We start from the raw sequence: 19,351 nt of genomic DNA on the forward strand, positions 1-19,351 counted from the left end.
CACCGAGGACGATAGCAGAGGGGGGAGTTCAATGAACTTCTCACCCTTTCCCTCTGAGGTTCAGTCATTACAAACGTAATAAACGTGCTTCTGTTATCATCGATAGAAGGCACTGGTTGGCGTGTACTGTCACGGACAAGGTCCCTCCATCGTTCCCAGCAGTAAGGACACGAGTTTGGCGGGGTGGGGGGGGGGGAGTAAAATCCTGGAGAGGGCAGGAGGGGGTAAGGACGGTGAGCCAGAGGGTCGCGCAGCAGAACAGAAGTGCTCCGGAGATTGTGGTGCCCCTCATCCGCATTTCTGCTTTGCTCATTCGGGGAAATGTTCTCCTATCCTCACCAACATTCCACAACCTCATCATGTCTAAAATAAATCTTTAAAAAAAAAAAAAGACAAGAAATCTGACAAGAGTTGTCATTCCGATCCTGCCACAAAGTCCCTGCACAACTGGTGGCCTACTCAGTGGTTCTGGAAAGCAATTTAATTTGTAACACGGGCATTTTCTGTTCTCCATGTAACGTAGAAATTGTTGGGGTCTAAGTTTCCTCAAGTTACCATGCCTCTGTGAGCGTACAAAAAGCTTTTAAGTAGCACACAGAACTTCCGCCTTGCTCCCGGAGTGTGAGGATAAATAGTAATTTATTCACAAAACATGGCAGTTTGGGTTAGAATAGAGAGGAAGGCTGTTCATTCCCCTCTCCCTTCTCCTTTTATGAAAGATTGACTCGGAGAAACACAAATTAGGAAGCTCAGAGTTCTTTTCCTGAGCTCCTACACAGCAGACCAAGGCTTAGAACCAAGGACTGTCTGCTCCAAAGTTTTCATTTCCCGTAGAGGTAACAAACACCTGCAAAGTAGCACCATCAGCAAATAAACGGAAGGAAGAGACGGAGGCTTAGTCAGACTTCTGAGCTATAATAATAAAATCCATAGATGAGTTCACAGAACACCCACATTTCAGCATGTTTTATAAAATAATTTTCAGAAAAGTGTTCTACATACCTCTATATTAAGCGTTGGAGATAGGATGACGTGTGTGAGCACTTGTCCCAAAAGCTTTGAATTCAAATAAACCCAAGTAGGAGCTCGCCAACCAAGCGCTTTATAAACCTTTCAATTGTGAAGTGGATGTGACGAAGTTTGTCCAAGCCCTTGTGCCCCTTTTCCAGTGCAAATTATGAGATCTTCATTTGGGATTAACGCAGAAAATATAAAAATAGGAATAAAATATTGCAGACAACCAGAACGTGTTTTTCTGGCATCTCAGTGCAAAGTATTAAGTCTTTAACTGCTATTCTCAGAATTCTCCCTTCCAGATTTGCCACGTAAATGAGGACAGGGAATTGTCTTTATTAAATCACTCTGGTGTGTGCTCTGATTTTTAAGGGAAGGCAACCCGATTCTGCGCTGTATGGTAATTGACCCTGAGAGCTAACGGGCAGAGAGGGAGAGCTCAGGGAAGCCAGCTCCATTTTTAGCTTGGATTTCCTCCACCATCACCCTTTCTCTGGAGACTGTCTCCTTAGCTTTTTCCAAGATGAAAAGGAATGACAATAGGGACGAAAATACCTTATCAGATAGGACGAGTTTTGTGCCATCTGACTGGGAATTCATTTCCTCTTGTGAGCTATTAAATAAGTTCTGTGAAGCCACCTGGAAAAGAACACTGTCCATTTGCTCTGAAATTCTGAGATCAATTTCTATATAATAAAACAGACTTCCAATTAATCTACCACAGACATGCTTTTATTGCCTTGATTTACATAATGCAGTTTATTTATCATCTACCCAAATATTTCTATCTTTTCTTTCATAGATTTTTGTACTGGCTGTTGTACCTAAGTGATGAATCACCAAATCCTACACCTGAAACTAATATGGTTTTTTCACCTACAACTAATATTACGCTGTATGTTAACTAACCGGAGTTTAAATAAAAACTTGAAACTAAGAAGAGATTTTTGCATTTCTAGGCTTAGTGAGGAAGCTCTCCCTCTGTTTAGTATGGTTTTGTAGATTTGTTTTTGCAAGATTTAGAAAAATGATTTGTCGTTTTCTGTGCTCCCTTCTGTCCAGGATTTGTTTTCATATGTTCTACTAAGTAGCTTCATATCAATTTTGCAGATGAGAAGACACATTAAGTATTAAAATATAGTTATGAGAGTAGACACATTATTAAAATATATTTATAATTATGAAAAGTTTAGTACTTACAAAAAATGTACAAAGCCCATGAAAACATAAAAATAACACAATAGAAAAAATACCAATTAATTTGAACATACAACTCAGAATAGCAAATCTATGCTAGAAGTCTTTAAATTCCCAATCAGAGAAATATGTTGAAGTAATAATAAGTCACTTACTGGATTGAAAAAAAAAAAAGTGTAACCAGCAGGAACTCCTATTCCTAATCTTGCTCAAGGGAAAAGGCTACTCTCACAAATTATGGGTAGAAATGTAAACTATCACTAGATTTTTAGAAATAAATATTGAAAATACATATATATTTATCTACCTAGCCATATTATTCATGGAAATCTACCCGATGAAATAAAATTATCAGTATATAAAGGCATAGGAACAAGAACTTCTATTGTTGCAATGTTTGTAGTAGCCAAAGATGGAGAAAAAACTTAGTCCCTCGATAGAGAATGGAGTAATAATTAATCTGCACCAGAAGTATCTGCCTGAGATATCGCTGAGTGAGAAGAGGCAGATGCAAGAAAAACAGCGCTAACATGTTCTTAACGAGAGAAAACAATGGCTAAAATGCTCTAGAGATACTTTTATGTATCATACTTCGTATGGGATACAGGAGAATGAGAATTCCTTCTTTCTGTGAAGAACGAAGGGGCATCAAGTAAAACAGGAAAGGAAAAAAATTAAGATTTAATCCACCAAAAATACTGCATAATATTTTAAACTCCCCAAACTAAAAACAGTGTTTACTTCTGAAAGTAAGAATGGGCATGAGGGTGAGATTCTTTGGCGGAAAATAAAGCTTGTAAGTAGGATTTTCTTTTTTTTTTTTCCCCACAAGTTCTTATAATAGTTAAGTAATTTAAATAAAGAAAATAGTATTTTATTTTAATACAATATTTTAAAATTTTTAAATTTTTTAAAGATCTTATTTATTTATTTTAGAGAGAGAGAGGAACAGAGAGAATCTCCAACAGACTCATGCTGAGCTCGGAGCCGGTCGTGGGGCTCAGTCCCAGGACCCTGAGATCAGGACCTGAGCGGAAACCAAGAGTCGGACGCTTAACTGACTAAGCCACCCAGGCGCCACAAGAAAATAATATTTTTAAAAGAAAATGGAGGGCTAAACCAGTAGGAAAATCTGAATAAAAACAAATCTTTCATTTACAGAATAGGCCAAGGTAAATAAACTAAAAATTTTCAGTAGTCCTTAGAGTGGAAAATTAAGGGTAATGCCTAGTTAAGGGGGGCCGAGGAATAGCGGGAAAGCTCAGTTGACTGCTAACAGGAGTAGCGTGGATGGGTGCTCACTGCACTCGCAGAGTCCTCAAATAGCTACACTGTATCTTCAGTTTGTGGCTGTGGAAACAGGCTCAGAGGAGTGAAACTTCCCGAAGGTCCCGGAATCTGTTAGGAAACAAGAAATAAACTATGAAATGCACACTCTGGTTCACTTAAATTTAATTTCCTTTCTTGGCTAGTGTCCGTCTCCCTCCCCACCTTTTCTTCCCAGAGGACTGCTTATTGGCATAGTTCTCTCTGTCTCTCTCTGTCTCTGTCTCTCTCTCTCTCTCTTTCTCTCTCTCTTTTTTTTTTTTTTTTTTTTTTTGGTAAGGAAAGAGCTCCTGGAATGCTATAATTTAGTGTATTAATTTCAGACCGTTTAATCAATTACTCGGTATGAGAACAGGACAGGTGCACGGGGATGTTCTGGTGACACTGGTGTGGGCTGGATCCCTCAGTGCCTCATCCCAGGAAGAACTGCCTGTGTCGGGAGCCACCGAGCACTGAGAATTTTCACGAAGGGCTTAATAAGGGAAGTTTTCTTGGAGAAGTGAATTTTTAACTGAGCATTTAAAAGGTGATATTTACTTAAAAAAAAAAAAAACTCAGAAAATTCTTGTGAAAGCCTGCTATGTATTTTTCACATATTCCATATTATTTAATATAGAGGAGAAAAATGATAACAAGAGTGAGTTAGGAAAGGCAGGAAAGAATGTTCCAGCTAAAACGATAAACAAAGGGTAGGACAAACAGGCAGTGAACAGTTATCTTATGTCAAAGAGACAAAAATTAAATTGCAGCAAGTCCCCTAAGATATTCCTTTCAGGTATCTAAGTGGTAGTTTCTTCTATTGGTTTACATGCTTGCAGCATTCATAATAAGGTTGTGATGCCTTCTTCCTATTTCAGGCTGAAACCGCAGCACTCAGAAGAGAACACGCACAAGCCCCCTGCGCAAAGCCACCTGACCCACAGCGTCTGTGCTCACGTACTTTGCGGTCCCTCCTACAGCTGTGAACTCTTGCTCCCATTTCAAGCCCGACTGTCCCCTCGTGAACCGGATCCTGTTCCCCCCCACCTACTCAAGGTCACCACTGTTGCAATTTTCTCTTTCCTGAATTTTCATTGGACTGCTGGATCATTCCCTTCCCTGGTTTATAGACTTGTTGTAATTCCTCTCGTTTCAAAAATAATGCTGGTCATGTAATAAATCTTTCATCCCTACTATGAACGCCCATTTCTCTGTTTCTCTTCATCGTTTGACTTCTCGGAGGTTTTGACTGTGCTCACTGCTTGCACTTCACATTTTCACCTTTGTCTCCCTCATGCAGTCCAACCAGGAGCCCAGGCCATCGCTCCCCCAAAATAGCTCTTTGCAGGTTTGTCCGGGAGACCCGCATCACCAAATCTGTGGGTCACTTATCATCCCTAATCCCACGTGGCCATTTGCTGGATGTTAGAGAGTTGACCACTCATCCCTCTGGAAACACTTTCTGTTCTTTCCTTCCAGGGTCACGAGTGCTCTTGATGACCCTCCCACTCCCTGCTCAGCCCTTTCTCTGCTTCCTCCTCACCTTCCCGACCTAAATGCTGTTCCTGCTGCTCCCTCTCCCCCAGAGACCCGCACATCTGCTTCCCTGTCTCCACAGCGTCTTTGCTGAAACGTATCTTCCAAGCTCTTCCCCGAGCCTCCCCACTTAAAACTGCAGCCCTGCCGTGTTTCCCGGCTCCTGTCCCTGTAAGGCTTGTCTTCCTAACACTCACAAATGTTACCATCGTCATGAGGTTTCAGACATGGGTGCATTACAAGCTCAATGCCGTGGGGATTTTTCGTGTGTTTTGTTCCAGTAGCCAGACCATTGCCTGGCACAACACACACTTGCTGAACAGGTGAATGGGAGGGAAAAATGTGAACATACACAAAATACAAAAGAGGTTAAGGTTGTCTTCAGGGTCCCTGGACCACCCATCAAGACAACAAGATGGAAAATGATCTGAGAATCTGACTGATAAGCATATATCGAGCTATCATCTCATAGCTCCTAACGTAAGATCACAGAGGGTTTAAACACAAACACGCACGTATGGGCGTACATGTAATATTTGTTTCTTTGGAGAAAGATTAAGCTCTGTGGCTAAGGGTCTACAGCCGCACGTGGGGAATTGAATCCTGATGCTCATTTCCATCGAAACCTCCGTCTGCTCTGTGTACACGGTCTGTCCGTCAGGATGAAGCACTAATTAGTGAAAGGAAGAATCCATACAGGATAAAAATGAAGTATTTCTGCTATTTTTTATTATGAGGGCTATTCTGTTATTCCCATGAGATGGTGGGACAGGTAGAATATATTTGATTCTTTCACTGTACGTCTAAGTAAGTCAACTAAGGAAACTTTATAAACTACTTCATAAATTGAGTAACAGGTGGTGCTGGGCCATCATAATGCTGTTAAGGACACAGTGACCTTTCCTCCCCCTGAGATCTGATACTCATCATTCCGTATTACCTACAAGAGCGCTTGTAGAGTGTAATGAAACTTAACCGTTGTGGAGGGAAAGGGAAATTTTTAAAAGAATTAGTTGGAAATTCCATAGGATGCTTCCAAAATTGCTATTTCTATAGAGATTTATACTCTCTCTTGATCCGCTGCCCCCACTCCAAGATGTTATTGATTCTAAAATAATGCATATCGGAACAGTATAGAAATTATATAAAAATTATTATAATCATTTTTTCACTAGAGATTGATTCTAAAAGGATTTTTATTTACTTAGAAGTGCACAGCATATTTTTGCATCAGTAGGACACATATTATAAGTTGTTTTTCAGTGCAAGAAATGGAAAATGCCAAGTCATGGGTCTCCAATTCTATACTTCAGCTGCACTAATAATGCCCTTAATGAACATCATCATGGCTCAATATCACCTTTTACTTAATTCATAAAGTAGGAAAAATCGACTATATTCTAATTATTCCACCTTCTTATGGGAATAACAGAATATTGTCTATAACCAAAACTCAAAGTCCTTATTCACAGAAATTTTAACATAACATATGTTTTCCCAGGTTATGAGATGGGATCCAATTGGTAATATTTGAGGTCTGAAGATACCTGCCTGCCTTTAGGATTCATTCATCTAATACGGACTGTTCCAATCAACTTCCATTATGACTGGCGAGGGACTGCAGTCATGGGTATAAATGTGAAGAAATCAACATCCAGAGAACAACCCATCACAAAGATTCCAAAAGTTCCCCAGGATTCGTGTCATTCCTCCCTGCCTCTGTCCAAGATTATCCTGATGACAGATGGGAAAGTGGAGGTTAATAAACTTCAAACAGTTTAAGCAAGAAGACCTTTGTCAGTCATAGAGACTGGAAGTGGGATGGCGTTTCCAGGGGCTGGGGGGAGGGGAGAATGAGGAGTTATTGCTAATGGACACCGAGTTTCAGTTTGGGAAGGGAAAAAGTTCTGCGGGTAGATGGTGGCGATGGCTGTATTAATGCCACTGATGATACCCTTAGGAAATGGTAAAATGGTAAACGTGACATTGTGTATATGTTACTGTAATCAAAAGAGAAAACCAAAAAAAAAAAAAAACACCTTTTAGCTTTTTTTTTTTTTTGTCACAAATAAAGTACAAACAAGTACTGAATATTAACAAGAAACTCTGTCTTCCGTATAAAGCAAATACCTCATGGTCTTGCTACATAACCTTCTTCATTCACTTTTGCCTCAGAAGGTCAAACATAAAAATCACTAAACTCAGTTATATCAATGATTGAAAATACGCAAGAGCTGCACTGTGGACCCGCATTGTGGTGTTGGAGATACTAAGAGCTAGACAATGGAATGATTTAGTTTGCCTCGCATTTGGAAATTTGGCACTATAAAAGTGCATGTGAACTTTCTAGAAAAAATAAATACTTTTTTTTTCACTTCCTAACATATTCTTTTCATGTATGCTGAGGACTTACTGAGTACAAGTCATCGTGATAGAAGCCGGCATGGGTACAAGAATGGCTGGCGGCTACTTTTCATGGCTGGTATTTTGCAAGCATAGATCACTGTTTGGTCCCGAATTGGATCCCTCCTAGCGATCGGTGCTTGGCTTGAGGGGACCTGAGAGGGTGCAGGTGAGTGTGGACTCGGAACGTTGCATTTTCTCAACCTTGCTAAACCCCTGAGCTCCCCCTCTCGTTGAGCGCCTCTTCAGTCTGCGGCGTCAGAATAGTCCTTTATTTGCTCCGTCTAACAGTGTATACAGAGGATGGGTCAAAAGACAATCCCCAAACTTTCGCTATCCCTCTGCACCCCCCTTCCCTAGCACCTTCCTCACGGCTCCTTTAACTTCCTTGTTTCTCAGGGTGTAGATCAGGGGGTTAACGCCGGGAGTGACGATCGTGTAGAAGAGAGTGAGGAACTTGCCCTGGTCCTGGGAGTAAGCGCTCGCCGGCTGGAGGTACATGTAAATGATGGTGCCGTAGAAGAGCGAGACGACCAGCAGGTGGGAGCTGCACGTGCTGAAGGCTTTCCTTCGCCCGGCGGCCGACTTGATCCCAAACACGGCTCGTGCAATGTGGCCGTAAGAGAGGAGGATGAGAAGGAGTGGCGCCAGGATGATAAAGATCGCCAAGGCGAACGCCAGTGCCTCGAGGCTCACGGTGTCTACACAGGCCATGCCAATCAGCGCCGGCATCTCGCAGAGGAAGTGGTCCACCCGCCGGTGCCCGCAGCGCGGTAGCATCAACGTCTGCGGTGCCATGATGAGAGAATTGCCGAAGCCGCTCAGCCACGCCACGGAAGCCAGCTGCCCGCAGAGGCGCGGGTGCATGACCTCGGTGTAGCGCAGCGGTCTGCACACCGCCGCGTAGCGGTCGTAGGCCATCACAGCCAGGAGCACGCACTCCACCCCTCCCAGAGCCAGCACGAAGTAGAGCTGGACCGCACAGCCCAGATAGCTGATGGTCTTATCCGGGCCCCACAGGTTGTAGAGCAACTGGGGGATGGAGCCCGTGGTGAAACACATGTCCAGGAATGAGAGGTTGGCCAAAAAGAAATACATGGGTGTGTGCAGCCGGGAATCCAGGGCGGAAAGCAGGATGACGGTCATGTTGCCAAGAAGAGTCAGCAGGTAGAAAGTGAGGACGACCACGAAGAGGATCAGCTCTAGGTGGGGACGGTCAGAGAAGCCCACCAGGATGAAGCCCTCGAAAGAGCTTGTGTTGCCCTTCTCCATCACCTCTGGCCACATATTACCTGTTAGGAGAAAGAGGAGCACCTTTGAAGAGTGTAGAAGGGCGCCTGGGTGGCTCAGTCAGTTAAGCGTCTGACTCTCGGTTTTGGCTCAGCTCTTGAGCTCAGGGTTGCGAGATGGAGCCACGGGTCCGCGGGCTCCTCCCCGAGTGCGGAGCCTGCTTCATTTTCTTCCTTTCCCTCTGCCCCTCCCTGACCCCCACTCCCCACTCCCCCCACTCCTGCTCACACACGCACACTCAAACAAACAGAGTATAGATATACTCCCTCAAAATGAAATGACTGGTAAAATGGTGGAATGGAAACGCCTTTAGAAATACCGGATGCCTGACTTGGGATTTCAAGTAAGTATTAAGTCATTATTTGACGTGAAGAGCACAGTATTTGGGGTTTTTCAGATTCAGGGCTGTGATTATTTACAAACAATTTGCATGATTATTTTCAGTTTCACAGCTCATTATTTCAAAAGCTCATTATTTTACAAGGAAATAAATCGATCCGCTTTTGCTTTTTTTTTTTAATGGGGAAGCACAGTATGCAAACCATGGGTAAGAAAAGTGGCTTATATCTCTGCATCAGAGAACCAGGCTTGCTGTCAGGTGAAACCTCATTCTTCACAGTGTCTCATCAATACTGGGAAACCTAGAGTCCTACCCAAACTCAGGAGGGTACAGGTGATCAAGCAAAATCTTAGGAAGAAGATGACCTGGTTACTGTTTATAGCTACACCTCTGATTCCGTTCTTTGTATTCACTGGAGCACGACCCTAGCATATCTTCCGCTCCTCTACCCAGCCCTATCCTCAACCTCTGTGGTAAAATGATGTTTTATATCACCATGGTGTATTTTAACTCCGGGATTGGGCAACTTCTCTGAAGCTCTCAGTACTTTCCTGTAAGGATGAGAAAGAAGAAAACAATTGCCAGAACTCAATCCCCAATGGAGCTAATACCCAATGTTCTCTTGATAGCCTCTCCTCTCCTCTCATTCACACTTTGTTCTCTCAAACAGCTCTCCTTCCAGGAAGCCTACACTGACTTTTTTATTTATGTGTCTCTTAGGATCCCGTAGAACTTAAAGACGGCATGTCTTCTAGCACACTTTCACTTATTTGGCAGTGGTTTCGTGTCTTAGGGTGAGCGTGTTGTATAATGTAAGCTAAGCAAGGCAAAGTCTCATTCTAACACTTTTGCACATTTTCCTAAGCAGTTGTACTGAGAAGTGTTGGAGTTGTGACTCATTATATCTCGCAGATGCATGAGGGCACAAAACAGAGCTCCACTGCTCTAAGAATGCCTTGTCATAATGAAATCAAAGTTGGCATGTGCTCCCAACAGCTTCAAGATTTTGTACACTAAAACACTGACAGTTACTGGAAGTTGCAGGATTGTCAAGGTCACCACTCCAGAGGCTGCCACGAGCATCTCTGGTGGTCGCGAACGGATAGGGTAACATGGACGTGGATACACAATCCACTGATTAGAAGGCTGACAACCAATACTTAGAACCACTGAGTTCAGTCAGCACTGAGGGCTTTTCCTCCACTTCCTGTAACATGGAAATCTAAAAAACATATAATAGTCAAGAAAGAACATATGTGTATATACAAATGATTATTCTTTTACCTGGTATGTGAGTGTGCCTGTGCTTATTTAAACCTAATAGAATGCCTTCTAAACACACAGCCATGATCGTTTTCTCCCAAGAGCTATACGCATTAATTATTTAATGGTGTGATGCAATTTATCACTAGTTGCATTTAAGTAAGTTTCCATTGTTATGGGAAACAAGATGATTTTGTACATCCTCTATGACTTCTGGATCCTTGACCAGATAATTTCAATTTCACAAGATTTAAAAAATTGAACCGAATAATGCCCCAATATCAACTGATCTATAATTTGTCTCTAACAAGTCAGAATGCGGATTTATTGCTTATATTGTTTGGAGGAATGAATGACCACATCTTGGGGTTAAGAGAAGTGTTGGCACTTCACAGCTAGACAAGCTGCTCGTTCTGTGACAAACGGAACAGGAGATAAATGCACAGGGCAGAAACCCTAAAGAGCATTTTAGAAAATTCTTTCATTGACTCTCCATTTGGAGTTTAAAATCTGTGTTACTGTTTAACACTCACAAGCACAGAGAGCTCATTATTCAATAGACACCCATGCCATGCAGGACCATATTAGTATTTTTAGTCTTAAGATTTTCCAATTCAGTAGATCCCACTACTTCTTAAATTCATTTTGGGGGTAAAAACTCCATTATTGAGTTCAAAACTCTCTCCAGCTTCCTCAAAGACTGAGTGATATTAAACGACAATCTTTAAAATTGGATCAAGCCTGTGTACATAAAATACACAGACATTTATGCTGTGAATATTGGCATAGTAAGTCGAGTTGCGTGTGATTCAGCTGTTGTCTAAGGCGAAAGAAACCCAGATGACTGTCTGGAGGCCAAGGTCACATTTCTTCCTGCACAGGATCATTAACTTACCAAATTCGACTGCGGCGTCAAAAATGCCACGTCCACGGTTCCTTGTCTTTCTTGGGACTTCACTTGGAAGTCCAAGTGGGATGACCAGAGTGAAAGTGAGAAGGAAAGAAAGATGACATTTTGGAAATCTACAGGAAAGAGGAGATAAAGAGGCAAGACCCAAGCAGCAGTGAATCTGGATAGACGAAGAGAGGATGGGGATGAGCACACAGTGGTTATGCCACCTGAGGGCCCCCAGCATCCACATTCCCCTCCCCCTCAGATCGGAAATCAGACAAGGAGCAGCGAAGGAAGCCAGGTGTCTCCGGTGCACACTCAGTGTGGGGCCACTTGAAGATCAAAGGATTCAAGTTCGAAAAGAAAGAACTTCTTATAGGTTTCAGAGTTGATATAGGATTGGATACTTCCTCCTCGGTCTCACCCTATGGAGTTAAACTTCCTCTTACAAAAATTCCCTTAACTAATTATCTCTAACAAGATTTGGGAGAACATATGGTCTCAGGGGAAACACCACTCTTCTCAACACCCCTATCCACCCACCCCGCCCCCCGCACACCAGATTCACCCAAGAGACAGACGGAGAGGGGGCACCAGATCTTCCTTGCTGGGTCTCATCAAGTGATGATAAACACAAAGGCCCAGGGAGTGGCTAATTCACACTCAATTCAGAAAGGAACCTAGGGGCGCCTGGGTGGCTCAGTCGTTAAGCGTTTGCCTTCGGCTTGAGCCCCACATCAGGCTCCCCCCCTGGGAGCCTGCTTCTTCCTCTCCCACTCCCCCTTCCTGTGTTTCCTCTCTCGCTGGCTGTCTCTTTCTCTCTGTCAAATAAATAAATAAAAAATCTTAAAAAAAAAAAAGGAAAGAAAGGAACCTAGAGTCAGTGAAAAGAGATGCCAGGGTCTACTTGTGCCTCAGTTTACTTTTGTGATATGTGTCCCCTGCTACTTTCTTAGTGCATGCAGTGTAGAGAGGTGCTACTCACAGTCCTTTGCCATTTTGTTTATTCAAGATTAACTTTCTGTGCAATTATAAAGTCCGTAATAATACAACTTAACTTATATATTTTCTGTTTAAGACAGATCTACCAAGGACAACCCTCTGGGTCCCTTCCCTCCTTGGGACCTTTGTACTATCACTTTGCCATTGCTCAATTAACCTTGCTTTGCTGCCCCCCAAAGACAGATGGATCAAGAGAAAGATAAAAAAGAGACAGTTTTTGACATGTAAAATTAACACAGAAACAAAAAAAGACCAAAAATATTAAAAATAACTTCATTTCAATTTGCCTAGTTTAGTGTAAAACTATTAAAATTATCTCAAGAAAGTTACCATCTATCTGACTGACAAATGACTTCACCGGAGTCATTAGACTTAACAGGTTTTGGTTTTTAAAAAAGACAAAAAATAATAGCATGCACGTGCCATCCCAGATCCCTTGCCTGACAGCCATACGGTGAACAATACAGCAACAACTGCATTTCGAAAGCTCATTTTCTGTATTTAGCTGTAAAAGACTTCAAAGGAAGAGATTTTAGTTGATGCACATGATATACTATGTATCAATGTGCCTTGTACATCTAAATATCACTTTGATTTTTAATAACCATTAGTATTAATATCTTATGGCCGACTAACTTCAGTGACACTCTGCCAGGTAGAAACAGAACGTAACTGGCCATCACCATGTCAAACACTGTGTTTTAAATATAAACGTCATTAAAGTCATATAGTATAATCCTTTATAAAAGATTTTTTTTAATTTTATTTATTTATTTGACAGAGAGTGAGACAGTGAGAGAGGGAACACCAGCAGGGGGAGTGGGAGAGGAAGAAGCAGGCCTCCAGCAGAGCAGGGAGCCCGACGTGGGACTCGATCCCAGGACCCTGGGATCATGACTTGAGCTGAAGGCAGACCCTTAATGTACTGAGCCACCCAGGCTTCCCATCAGATAGTATAATCTTAATACCACTACTTATACTGGTAGAATATGAGCTAGAAATGATAGCATTATCATCTCCATTAATTTATAAGATAGCATTATCATCTCCATTAATTTATAATGACATACAATGATTTTTTCTGTCAACAAATACTGAAATACCTAGAAGAGCCATCAAACCAAATCAATATTAATTCTGTATTTGAGCGAACTTCTTGGCACAGTCAGACGAGCCATCCCCCTGAGAGTTGCTTCTTATTCCTCGATGGAGTTGTTAGTTTGTACCCCCATCTCAGCCAAAGATTTTCTCACAGAAACTGGGGAGAAGTAGCTAGAGAATTTGATGCTGTCGAGAATTTCCTACCCGAGGTAATGAGTCCCTCTGAGAAATAGAGGCGAGGTCTTCATAGGGCACTTAACTCCATGAGGGATGTGAAATTGTTAGCCAAAGAGGACATTTTAGACCCAACCTTTAAATTTTTTTTGCCACCTCGCTGCTACCCCTTTTCCTCACACCTGGCCCATCACTACCCTTAACTATTACAAATACACTTAAATCTGTAACTGACGGGAATGTTATAGTTAAGGAAAGCCCTTTTCTGTGAGATAAAATAATACAATGCAAGGTTCTAAGTGACTGCGAGAGAGGCTCCCAGCATATTGTCGTACGATGTAACACGTCGTAATGCGACCCCATGGAAAGAAGTCTGTAAGTCTGTGTCATTTCCATCAGACACAAGTACCTTTTTTTAAAGTAATCTCTACACCCAACACGGGGCTCAAACTCATCACCCCGAGATCAAGAGTCTCGTGCTCTTCCGACTGACCAGCCAGGTGCCCCCATCAAACGCAATTACCTTTAAACAAATCTCTTACTGTAACTGAATCTAATTTATCATCACTGTAGCTTTTGTGCAAGTAAACAACAGATTATTCAGAAAACGTTTATCACACACGTTCACAAAATTTGATGTCAAGTGTCCATCACTTCTTCGAACTTCATTTCCCAAGTCTGCTTTTCTTGGTTTTTGCCTCATTGTGATTTGTCCAGTCACCGAGTCTTAAAACATCGCAGTTTTCCTGACCCATCTCTTTCCCTGAATGCACATATTCCACAAGTTTTTTTAAGACTACCCATATCAGGGGCACCTGGGTGGCACAGCGGTTAAGCGTCTGCCTTTGGCTCAGGGCGTGATCCCAGCATTCTGGGATCGAGCCCCACATCAGGCTCCTCTGCTGGGAGCCTGCTTCTTCCTCTCCCACTCCCCCTGCTTGTGTTCCCCCTCTCGCTGGCTGTCTCTCTCTCTGTCAAATAAATAAATAAAATCTTAAAAAAAAAAAAAAAGAAAAGACTACCCATATCAGCCTTCTTTCACCCCTTGGTCTTCTTTTCCCTTTCTACTTCTCTGGGCCCAGCCCGTAAGTCATTAACTCTTACCTGATCTGTTACAAGACTCTCTAGAGTCTCCCTCCTTAAAATTATTTTTCACTTTGCAACAAAAGGAGCATTTCTGAAATATAGTTCTTATCATGTCAGTGCTTAAAGCCCCGAAGTGACCCTTACTATTGCCTATGGAAATACACATATATTCCTTAGTATTAATGTTGGTTCTGGACCAGCTTCCATTTCCATCTACAAGAGTTTGTGTTTATTTTACACTTCAAATGCGTTAAGCTACACATTTTCCTTTGAAGAGGATGACAAACTGAATCATCTCTGGAAAATCACTTAGAATAAAGGGGAAGAAGAACAGAGAGAGAATGGCTCAAACTCCAGCTCAGAAAAATTGATACAGGCTTAAAAACTAGAAACCTCACTCACTATCACTGGGGAGAAAAATTAATTTGAAGAGTTTCTGTGAAAGTTAAATAAGGTAAGAAATATTAAATATTTAGCATTGTCCCTGCATAAAGTAGATCTTTGATAACGGTGATTTTTCCTAACTATATGTCTCCTTGCTTATGATATTCTTTCAGATGGGAATGTTCATTCTATTAAATATAATACTAAAATCATGAAGGCTAGTTGAAATATGCTTCCTGGAAGATCCTCTTATTGCTCTTTGTTTTTTTGGCTATATTTTTTTCTGGGTTCCAGCAGCTTTTTATTTGCAATCCTATTACATTTGTACTATACTTATTACCCCCTATATTGGATTTTAGTTTATTCTAAAGAAAACCTAAAGATGAACATTATTCGGGAGTAAGTTCTTGGTTAAGAGGATAAAATAGAGTGAGCAGAAGGGAAAACTTAGAGGAGTTTAGCAAAATGAAAGAATTGATATGCTTGTTGCACTTGTATGTTGGGGTAGAAGATAGTAAAGTAGGAGGAAGAGAACTCATCTACTTAAAGGATATCATGAGAAACCCCTTTGGTGGAAAATCACACCATCTAATGCCTTTATTGTGCATTTACACAAAGTCAAATATACAATAAAAATTACTAGACATGAAAAGAGGCAAGACCATATAATCAGTAATCAAGATTAAAAAAAAAAAAAGACCAATAGAAAGAGATCCCTAGATAACCCATATCATGAAGTCAGTAGATTAATATTTTAACACAACTGTGATTAGTCTGTTGAAAAATATGGACCCAAAAAAAAAGCACTCGTGACAGTTTCACCAGAGACTTGAAATGTAAAAAAGAATAGAATGTAGAAATGAAAAGTAAAATAACTGAAAAAACTCAGTCTGAGTTTAACATCACAACAGAGAGCAGTGACTAGAAGTAAAAAAAAAAAAAAAAAAAAAAAAAAAAAACACAACAGCTGTAACACCAAGAAAGAACGAGATGGAGACAAATTATGGACATAACCACATGCAGGTCAAATGCAATTGGTTTAAGATAAAAATGATTAGCGTGTTAGAAGAAGTGAGAAAGAATGGGGCAGAAGCAAAATACAAAAAGATAATTGCTTAGGATTTTCTAAAACCAATAAAAATTATCAACTAACATATTCAAGAATTTCAGAACCTCTAAAAAAGGTAAACTAAAAAATAAAACTGCGTAAGGGTTTATTTTCTTAGACATGCTACCATAAGTATGAAAAAAAATCACTAAATTGGACTTGATCAAGACTGGACACATTTGCTTTGTGAAAGTCCCTTTTACGAACATAAAAGACGACCTACAGACTGGAAGAACGTATTTGCAAACCATTTATCTGACAAAAGACTCATAACTAGAATATATAAAGAACCCTCAAAACTCAACTGTAAAAACACAAATAATGCAATTTGAAAATGGGTAAAAAGTGTAACGGACATTTCACTGTAGCGGAAGCAAGGATGGCGAATAAGCCCAGGAAAGTCGGTGCGACATCAACGGCCGCTGGGGAGGCGCTGGGAGGTCCTGAGATGCTGAGCCCACCGATGAGCTCCGGTTTGCGGTTCTGGCTCGGAGCTGGAGAGCTGGGGGGGGGAGGGGGGAACGCTGGTGAGGGTAGGGTCTGCTCCCACCTGCTGGTGTCATTGGCTCATAGAGCAAAGAGCCAGGTCAGTAGGGACATGCCAGGAACCAGAAGCAGTGAAAAGGCCACAACTTCAACACCAATTACAAGTACAATCGCCGCGCAACTAAGCTTACAATAATCCATTTCATTCACTGGACTCATTTGTCCGTGCACAGGACACACCAAAAATGTAAATAGGGACCAATACAATCTTTCAGGTCTTTAATGAAAGCGTTATTGTCTGAAATCCTCCCAGGAAGTGGCATTGCATTTGGGTGACAATATTTTCGTAGTGAACAATTCCCTCAACTTCCACGTTGCCCTTCCAACCATAATGGCTGTTGTCCTGTGGATCAAGGAATCAACGTGGGGATTGTTCCACTTGTTCAGCACATGTGGTCCATACGTCCAGAATCAGGGAAAATGACTACGAATTGGGTTTGTGGGCCCCTGGCCCCACATCAGATAAACCTAAGTGAAAACAGTATATGTCATAATCTCAACACGTAGTGGTTGACGAAGTAATCAGAGTCTCCAGGGAGAAAAAAGAGTAGCTCAGAGCTAAGACTCAATGATCCTGGAAAAGGGGAATTCCTTTCCCAAGCACACAATTACTCAGATAAATGGTTGGAGGTATAAGAGGAGAAATAAATGGTTGGAGAGATAAAGGAGAAATACTCCTGTATCTGCGGATTTGTGCTCTTACAGGAGATTTCTGCAGGATGCTGGCACTCTCATCAACTAATTCTCAATGCCAGGTCTTACTTCCACGATACCTGTGGTGTCCTCTGTCTCACTTTTAGGAAGTGAATGATCCAGCTGCACAAAGTAAACCCATTTACATTCTAATGAATTTCTAACAAATTAAATGTGCTTATTGTAGCCCATGATTAAGCCCAAATTTTAAAATAAGTGAACATTAAAGCATTCTCAGCCATTCCAGCTAGAACACGAACTCCATATCCATTAGTAAGTGCAGATTGATGAAATCACCTCCACGTAAAAAATGTTCTCCCTCCTGGAAATCATTCCCACACGTAGTCACCACGTTTCTAATGTCAAAAATTAGAGCAAACTCCTGCAGTTTTCTAAGTGTGAAAGCCGTCCCCCCTCCCACGGTTTCACTTACAGATGCTTCCCCAGGGGGCACTGCGATCTGATCCTTGGCAAAGAAGGGCTTTAGGACTAGGGAGTGGGAACCCGTCCACCTCTTGCAACTGCCTCAGGGAGTGGGAACCCGTCCACCTCTTGCAACTCCGCTCAGCTGAGGGCTTCACTAGACGCAACAGGGGAATTTACTTCTGTCATGGAAATCTCCATGGATTTTAAGGGTTTAGATACGCAGAATCGTCTAAAGCCACAAAAATGTCTCTATTCCAATTCTTGGAGTCCCATTCCTTCCAAATAATCTCTAACGTTTCATTAAAAATAAATCACGCAGGGCTCTGAACCGCTTTTAGTCACATCACTTCTGACAGCAAAGGTGTGGGGCGTTCCACTTCTCCAGCTCTGACTCCACTGGATGTCCGATACTTCAAATCAGTTCTCACATTCACAACCCCAAGTCAGCATCAGACCCCACAGATTAAGGGATTCGGTCCCAAAAGACCACCCCTACTTCAGACACAAAGAGCAAAGATGAGGCTACCTGTATTTCTGACCGACTGGCTTTAAATTCAGGGGTTCCCACAACCCCCTCTTTGGGTTTGGTAATTTGCTGGAATGGCTCGCAGAACTCAGAAGAGCAGCTTAGCTACTGTGACTGGCTTAGTATTAAGGACACAACTCAGGACCAACCAATTGGAAGAAATGCATAGGACAAGGTATGGGGGAGGGGGTGAGAGCTTCCCCTCGCCTCTGAGTGTGCCTCCTCCCCCCTTGTCCCTGTGTTCACGTGCACAGAAACTCTCCAAACCCCAGGCGTTTAGGTATAGTGGATTAAATCATTGACTACTGGCGACTAACTCAATCCCCAGCCCATCTCCTTCTCTGGAGGTCGGGATGTGGCATTGAAACTTCCAACCCTCTAATCCGGAGGCTGGTTCCTCCTGCACCCAACACCCGTCTTGAAGCGCCTAGGCCCCACGCAGGGTCACTCAGCATAATAAATGCAGGTATGATCGAAAGGAGTTTATTATGAATAACAAAAGGCTCTTTTCATTGCCATCACTCAGGAAATTCCTAGGGTTTTAGAAGTTCTTATGCCGGGAACTGGGTCCTAAGACCAAATGTACATTATTACATGAATTTGATTTAGAATTTGATTCAGAAACCCACAGGATCATTCTTTGCAACTTATTTTTTTATATTTAGCCCTACAATGACAAGAAATAAAAGACTGCCTTAGGACAATCTTTTATTTTTAAAAAATCTTGGTTCTCTGATCATGATTTGAGCTGATTATTTGAAGCCTTGAGCTTGTAGTATTATTTATTTATTTTGTTTGGTTGGTTGGTTTTTTATTAGTTTCAGAGCTAGAGTTCAGTGATTCATCAGTTGCATATAACACCCTGTGCTCAGTGCTCATTACATCACCTGCCCTTCTTAACGCCCATCCCCCAGTTACCCCATCCCCCCACCTTCCTCCCCTCCAGCAACCCTCAGTTTTCTAGAATTCAGTGCATTTTATGGTTTGCCTCCCTCTCAATTTTCATCTTATTTTTTCTTCCCTTACTGTAGTAGTATTTATTTAAGTTCTCCAAAACACTTGCAA

At 41.8% G+C, this 19,351-nt stretch overlaps 1 protein-coding gene across 1 annotated transcript; it reads right to left on the reverse strand.

Annotated features, from left to right (window-relative positions):
• Nucleotides 1-7,788: 7,788 nt before the first annotated feature.
• On the reverse strand, nucleotides 7,789-8,742 carry LOC113264182 (putative olfactory receptor 2W6). The gene has a single exon (XM_026511116.1). It carries the CDS (start codon nucleotides 8,740-8,742, stop codon nucleotides 7,789-7,791), a length of 954 nt encoding a protein of 317 aa, XP_026366901.1.
• Between the last annotated feature and the right edge of the window lie 10,609 nt (nucleotides 8,743-19,351).

This window comes from Ursus arctos, unplaced genomic scaffold (genome assembly GCF_023065955.2).
Source record: "Ursus arctos isolate Adak ecotype North America unplaced genomic scaffold, UrsArc2.0 scaffold_31, whole genome shotgun sequence".
Lineage (NCBI taxonomy): Eukaryota > Metazoa > Chordata > Mammalia > Carnivora > Ursidae > Ursus > Ursus arctos.

Coding starts and splice junctions, on each gene's coding strand:
- LOC113264182 (XM_026511116.1), bottom strand. CDS start 8,742: ATGTGGCCAGAGGTGATGGAGAAGGGCAACACAAGCTCTTTCGAGGGC.